At 39.7% G+C, this 7,656-nt stretch overlaps 1 protein-coding gene across 1 annotated transcript; it reads right to left on the reverse strand.

Annotated features, from left to right (window-relative positions):
- Positions 1-1,235: 1,235 nt before the first annotated feature.
- Positions 1,236-3,956, reverse strand: LOC118427301 (LIM and senescent cell antigen-like-containing domain protein 1). Its single transcript, XM_035837012.1, has 7 exons — positions 3,811-3,956; positions 3,115-3,210; positions 2,704-2,758; positions 2,315-2,413; positions 2,066-2,111; positions 1,687-1,762; positions 1,236-1,485 (listed from the first exon to the last, which is right to left on the reverse strand). The coding sequence occupies exons 1-7, from the start codon at positions 3,918-3,920 to the stop codon at positions 1,338-1,340; spliced, it is 630 nt and encodes a 209-aa protein (XP_035692905.1). The 5' UTR covers positions 3,921-3,956; the 3' UTR covers positions 1,236-1,337.
- Between the last annotated feature and the right edge of the window lie 3,700 nt (positions 3,957-7,656).

Genomic DNA, 7,656 nt, shown 5'->3' on the forward strand with positions numbered 1-7,656 from the left:
TAATCCGTGATATAAAAGGATGGATGTGTGGTGACTACTGACTACCAAGATCACAGATGCAAGCAAGCTTAAGCAAATGAGACCCATAGAGGTCCTTTGTAGCTCGCTTGAGTACGTTGTGTAACAGTGAATGACACCATGACAATGCTTTATTCCCAGGGGTTAGTTTAATAACTTAGTCTACTAAGTAACATTCACTTTTATCTATGTCCCTCTTGTCCACATGCATAGAGTTATATTTGTCACCGTAATGTTGGTGTTATTCTTGTTAACCCGTAAATACACATACAATACACAAACATTAATAAAATGCATAGTCAACGGAAAAGTTTTGTCGCTGTTCCAACACCAATGTAGCTAATACGATCAATTGATGATACCAAGGTTATTTTCCTGATGTTTGCTATTACAAAGTACCCTAACGTAAATTTTAAACCGACAAATAAAAACATAACACACGGAACTAAATGTGTTACTAGTTACAAGTCTTGGGGACAGTGATAGGGCTTGCTGTCCTCTTAAAATGGTAAGCAATGATAAAATATGTACCTTATACTATAGAATAGCGTAACATATACCTAGATTCCGATACAATATGTTTAACAAGTACTATAAATAAAAGTTATATTTCCATGGCTATTTTTTGCCAACACCAGATATAGCTATCAATGACTGTTAGCTATAATGGTGAACCTAGTTGATGTGCAGTTTGTTTAATTCTAACTTAGACATCACATTTCCGAAGGCTGTGTACCTGTCTCGCATTGAATTGCAGCCTTTCACTTAAATTTTACCTGTGCAGACCACATGTAATTTTCCCCCCAAAAAAACTAAACTTTGGACATCTAAAAATTTGATATAAATAAAAGTAAATGAAACGTACTGAGGACTGATTGATTGTTATCGTATGTATCTGAATTTTAAATCTTTGTTATATATTAATGTGTTGTTTTTCATAATGATAATCGTAGTTATTGCGCAATGCTTGTCGGCATCGACAAAATTCAGTTGTATACACTACTTCCAGTTGCTTATTAATATAGTTAGATATTGATAAAGGTTAAATATCATAATCTACTTATGAAGCCAACCCCAACTGCTCAATTACTAGTATATGTACAACTAGTAGTTGAATACAGTCTCCTGTAACAATACTCAATCCCTGTCTTTGTCGATAGTATGCTTACTATGTTTCCACCCCATGTGTGTTCCTAAACTTTACGTACTTGCCATTAGCCTTAGGGTGATGAAATTATAAAACTAGTCAACTATAGAAGAACATTGTATTAACCGTGCTCATTCGTCACTAATGAATCTCTTCAACGAAAATCAACTGTTTATGGACTGTCAGTCTCGCTACCGCTTTGCCAGATGTTGAAGGTGTCTTGGAAGGCGGGCAGCTTCGTCTTCCGGTGTTTCTTACGGGGAACCACTCCGTAACACTTCTTACAGGCCGGGCGCATGTCCACTTCGTAGAACTTCGACCTACATGAAGTAAAACATACTCATCAGACAACGTGCACATCAGGCAGTAGTGGCAGTACCTTTGGAGTATTTTTGATGCTCTCTTATAGAACACGTTTTTCAAATAGTAAAATATGAGTTCATATAATAAGATGCCACATGAAATCGTGTTTTTTTTCACTTTTGAATGAATATAATCAAGGTATATTAAGTGATACTTACTGCAGAGAGAATGGGGTGTCACAGAAGGAACACTTGAAGTGGTCTTCACACCAGAACTTGTTAAAAGCTCCGACGGCTGAAAATCAGATTTAAAAGCAGTCATCAATCTGTGTAATATCATCCCACCGTTTAAGATATAAGATAAGATTTTGAAGATTATTACTTTACAGAGTAAAAAAGAGAATTTATCAAAATTATTATCCAGGGAAGATAAAACTGCTTTGGGCATATTGACTTACATACGCATCATTATGGACTCATTAATTCATTCTAAGAAAAAGTACTTGTATCAAATACATTAGGGTTTACACGCTACGCAATGGTGGCTGTTCAAAATGTCTATTGTACATACTATGAATAGAAAGTACGTCAGTCTTACTTTCTCCCTCTACCGGCCTGTCGCAGTAGTAACATATCTCGTACATCTGAAACAGAACAGAGACACATTTCGTTTGACTCAAGATTTCAATATTACAAAGTCATGCAATTACACCTGATCTCCCAGTATTAGGAAATTCTAACCGCCTGTCAAAGTGACTGTAAACAGCAACTTAAACATAGCGTGCCTAGTGTTTTTCAGGACCAGGGTATCGCAATAAAAACACATTGTCAGTAGAAGTCAAGTTACCTCGTCATAGTGGCGCTTGCAGTAGGCCCGTCCGTTATACTCGTAGTACACTCGGTTCAGCTGCTCGAATGGAACCCCGCAGACGGAGCAAGTGAAGTGCTGTGGAGACGTGGTATGGCATTTACAATCACCATGTATCGTGTGACATTATCTACATCTTATTTATTTCTAGGCAACAGCATTTTCTTTACTTGTCTTAGCCATTGTGCACTCACTCACATTTTCATATGGTGGTTCTTCGATTACCAAAATTAGTGGGAAGGTTGTACCCCTTTAGACTGAAGAGGGTTGATCTGCATTTCACATTTTCAGTCAATCTATAGTATTGGCAATGTTATAAAAGTAAATCTTATGTTTCCTTGTTTGTGGTGATTAAGTTTGAATCGTACCTCAGGGTGCCACTTCCGGTTCATCCCAGTCACAGACGGACCCGTTATTTCCTCCCTAAACACAGACGAGAGATCGTGCATGAGTTTCAAAGTTACAGCAAGTCATGACAAGCATATCTGACTTAAGTACTGGTCACTGGGTGTTACAATCAGTACAAGAGTGCAGAAGCACAAAATGCATATTTTTTGGTCTGAAACTTGTATTCAGAAAATGCCAGCAAATTCTTACCAGAAATTGAGATGCATCTATACCTATTCCTGTTTAGAATACATTAATGACGCATGTGTGGAGATGTTTCTGCTATGGCCACTGGTTTTAGTTGAAAAAATACCTTAGCTGCAAAGATTGTGTATATGTAAATTAAGGCATTACAATAGTAAATAATGGTTGATATCATATCCATTACTTACCCGCAGCCGTTGCAGACGGGGTACTGGACCATGGGGTAACATTTGGGACAGTAACCCTTCCCGTTCACTTCTACTGCGTCAGTTCCCAGCTGGGTTCTGGGTGGGAAAACAGTAGGTTTATCAAAAAGTTTACTGCATAACCGAAAGATAATTGCACGTACATTTAACATAGATATAATAATAATAGAAACAGCATTATTAAGAACAGTTTCCTCATTCTTTAACGTACGTGTCTGAAAGTATTGTCCTTAATAGATTACAAGTCAAGCATGTATTTGGAGACACAGTTGAATAGTTTGTGCGAACATTAAACATACGTAAGTATATCTAGACTGATCTAGAATCCCATTAATACAATAAGCGTAAATATCAAATGTGTTGATCAGTAATTAATTAATCGGTTAGCTTCCTGTTTCATGCTAAAATATCTTATGCGGACAGAAAAGTCTAACAAACCATTTACAATGTGGCTTATTTTTGGTTAATAGAAGAACAGAGAACAGAAAATAAAAGACTTTGGTATAGATAACAATGGTGACAAGTAAAAACAAGTGGCTATACTAGTAATGATATGGTCTGCTGAGAGCTACAATTCAAAGCTACAATCTGAGCATTTCGGGTTTGGTTTAATATTCATATTAAAAGTCTCCAGGACGTTGTCATCACTGCAAACAAGCAACAAATTCTTCAACCTACCCGCAAATCTGGCAGTTCGGATACCTGCTCGGGCTGACAGGTCGTTGTCCGTGTCCGTGTTCCTCTCTATAACTAGATCTGTAAAAAAGACCACTAAAACTAGTTAACATTTCTACAAGTTAAATTCCTTTGACATCTAAGTAGTATGTCGCCATGACTGTACCATACATGTGTGTACAATGTACATATATATTGTGATCAATAAAAAAATCATCAAAAAAGTTATCATAAGATGTGCTTACCCCGATATTATCTGTCGAAGTAATCTGGAAAAAGACAAAATATAAGTGGAATTTATAATTACATCATTACTTTAGATACGAGATAACCTATCCAAGAAACTGGTATGTCCATTTTTATATATTGCATTTTACGCAATGATTTTACACGAAATACCGAAGTTAATGATAGTCCGTGGCCCTGTAGAATACTTCATTATCAATGGCACTCGTAAACTGCAAGCAACATGGACTTCGTTTCGTACCTTTCGTCCGAGCCTCGCGAGAGTTTAGCAGTGCGAGAGTAATGGCGGACGGGGTCTGCAGAAAATCGGACATAAAGCTGTTTAACGCTGACAATAAGGAACATGGGACTCACGGGATGCATTCGTCGTGAATGTCCACACCGTTGTAGCTGATGATGCGGTCCGGATCAACCATCGGAAGCTTGCAGGCTCCGCACAGGTCCTTTAGCGTGGTAGTGTGTTGCCGCGGTTGGCTGTAGAGCAAGGGAGGGGGGGTTCACAAACGATTCTGGTTTAAAATAGAGTGACAGTCTGTCTAAATCATTGATTATCATAATTATGAAATTATGAAATCTGAGCAGCATAGAATATTGTTTTTAGATGAACATCATGGCATGGTACATATCTGTTGACCGCATGCTTGATTTTTATTCTGAAACTCTAATCATCCACAACTGGTAGAGTAAGATGGCAAGTCATGATGTAAAATAAATGCAAAAGAAAATACATTTACTGCGTTAAAGAGCAACGCTCAGATAAATCACTGATAGCCTAAAGTAACGGTTATGCCTTCACAAAGCTCCTAATGTGCATCTGCAGTCTTGATGCAACGTGGTCCAGTCAAAGTTCAAGATCCATCGAAAGATTCACATCAGTTTCTTTCTACGGCAAAGTACAGATTGAATGAGCCGTGCAAATGAAAATGAATACGCAGCAGTGCTGTCGGTCGCAAAGAGACATCTAAACGTCTAGAGCTTTTTATTACTTACAGGCAGGCTTGGTGGAACTCGTTGCCATTGTACATAACAGTCGTCTCGTCCTCCTTGATTGGTAGAGAACATTCGGCACAGACTTCAACTCCCTTCTCTACTGTAGTCTCTGTGATCTCCACCAACACCCTGTGTACCAAAGCACAACAAAAATGTTTCACCACATGAAAGAACTGGACTTTATAGCATACTTTGTCATACGATCATCATTCATGAAATTCCTGTCCACACCTAACATTGGCCTAGTTGAATAGACGGAGGACACCACAGATTATCTGCTACGTATGATCTACTGCTTATTGCTATAGCATAGTGGATTTATTTTATTTGTTGACAAATCAATGCAGTTAAAAGGTCCTTTGCCATTGCATAACATTGCTGTCTGTGTATCACATCCAAGCTCCATGATATTCTTCATACATACATAAAACATGCTCCAATAGAATTGGATCATTAACAAAGTTCAGCTTCCTGTGTAATCTATATCTATCATTCATCATTATAGTATCCTATGATATCCTGGAAGTAACCAAAGAAAACGAAAACCTACATGCATCTGTCGTGGTAGAGTTGGCCATTGTGGTAGATTCTCTTCTCGTCATTCTGAAGTGGCTCGTCGCAGGCAGGACAATGATGTGCTGTCTTCCTCCTGTTCAATGATTTAACAGCACAAAATGTAGATATGTTACGCCGAATAATAGTCACTCACACAACTAGATCATTATTATGATTTTTTTTACCATTTTCAAAACCATATTCAGTTGCTGAGTGACTAATATTTGTCGTATTTTATTACCTGGATGTCTAACCTTCATCGACGTAGAAATGTTAGATTACATCCATTTTATAGTTACAGGCTTTTCATTGCAACCGGTTACGCTAAGTTCCATAATATTGCTTCTCTATGCTAGCTTTATCATCTGTAATGCTAATATAACTGCTGTTTTCTAATTGTAGCTGCAACACAACTAAGATGGAAATGCGTATGTACGACGTAAACGACTAAACCTCATACAGACCTTGGCAATTCCAGTATGTCCCGACATCTTTCACTTATCGCAGCATGAGGAAAGGTGAGACATTACATATTGGCAAACTCTTAGTCAGCGCAGACTCGTAGCAATCAGACCCTTAAAAGTGGCTACGTTATCAATCCTTGATTCTGATCTCTACTGTATACTTTTGAAAGGAAACCTAGAGCCTAAGGCGTTGTTAAGTATTATATAGAACTTACAGGCTGTCGTAGTAGTACTGTAGAAGTTTAGAAGTAGTAATAGTAGTAGGAGAGAAGTAGTAGTGGTGGTGGTGATAGTAGTAGTAACAAAAGCAACATAAGTAGTAGATGTAGTAGCAGAGATGGAAGTAGTTGTAGTAATGATGGTAGTAGTAGCTGGTGATTCGTTCTGATTAGTATCAGAACTAAAAACGTGGCTATGATATCAGTCCTATACTCTGAAGCCTACTTCTTGATGGAAACAAAAAGCCTATAGCTAGGGCTTTGTTCAGAACTAGATAGAACTTACGGGATGCAGATCTCGTGGTAGTAGTAGCCGTTGTAGTTGATGAGTTTGTCGTTGATGTCGAACTCGTTGTGACAGCCGGAGCAGTACTGCTTCTCTCTGGAGGGTTTCTGTACCAGAATCTCCTGGTGACGGGGTGGGGAGGGACGTTTGGGGGGTGTCGGCTCCTCCCAGATGTCTTCTACGGAATCCTCCTTGTAAATCTGCTGTTGCCTGTCAATGTGAGGGAACACTTAGGTGGTTACGATCATGTATTAAAACATCGTGACTTCGCAATTGCTGTCATAGCAATACGGCACGTTGAAAGACATATAGTAAGTAAACCGCCCTTCGGGGTAACGCATGGGGAAGGCCATGCAAGATCGATACTACTGAGCAGCCATGGTGGTTCGGGTGGCAGACGCTGAGAGGCACCGGACATAAGTCAAGTAAGCCAAGTCAGCGTAACGCACTATGAGTTAATAAGGTAACTGTAATTAGTTTGTTTGTTTGTTTGTTTGTTAAAGGTTTATTAGTTAAAGGTTTTTATGTTATAACTGTAATTGTGAAGGGTGTAATACGTTTCAATACTATACAAGATATGTATATATATATATATCATCATATGAGAGCTAGTCTGTAAATGGCTGTGTGATGCGTCTAGTGTGTAGGCGTAGCGGTAGTGTGCTTGCCACTTCTCGCTTTCAGCCCTCACCGCTGGCTAGCGGAGCTGCTCGCAGCACTGCGAAAAGAGAGCCGAGTGCGTAAGTCTCTCCCGCCAGTACATAGCCTCTCCACAGCAAGTCCCCATGCAGTGCCTCCTCGTGGCTACAGACGGAAACTGGGCACCGTAAGGCCCCAGGCTAAACTGCAGGGAGCTCGGAGGAGGTCTGGCCCCCAGACGCACGGCATGCATGGCCCACCGGCGTGTGGACACGCCCTGATGCCTGCGAACCAGACCCCCAGCTATGGGCAAATAGCGCGGGTAGACGGAGCTCGTCAGCCTTGGATGGCAGTTCGTCTAGGGGAAGGAAAACCCTGATTCAAAAACCTCCGCTGCCTTGCGGCTATACCCAGTCCTGGGAAAGGCTACGGGAGTTAACCCAGAGAGAAA

Source organism: Branchiostoma floridae, chromosome 12, assembly GCF_000003815.2.
Source record: "Branchiostoma floridae strain S238N-H82 chromosome 12, Bfl_VNyyK, whole genome shotgun sequence".
NCBI classification, from domain to species: domain Eukaryota; kingdom Metazoa; phylum Chordata; class Leptocardii; order Amphioxiformes; family Branchiostomatidae; genus Branchiostoma; species Branchiostoma floridae.

What these genes read in the sequence shown, in the direction of transcription:
- LOC118427301 (XM_035837012.1), bottom strand. Translation starts at nt 3,920, where the DNA reads ATGTTAACTAGTTTTAGTGGTCTTTTTTACAGATCTAGTTATAGAGAG. An exon ending in ACCGGAAGTGGCACCCTGAG is followed by an intron (nt 2,414 to 2,703) that starts GTACGATTCAAA and finishes ACGTCTCCACAG; the next exon opens with CACTTCACTTGCTCCGTCTG. An exon ending in GACACCCCATTCTCTCTGCA is followed by an intron (nt 1,486 to 1,686) that starts GTAAGTATCACT and finishes TACTTCATGTAG; the next exon opens with GTCGAAGTTCTACGAAGTGG.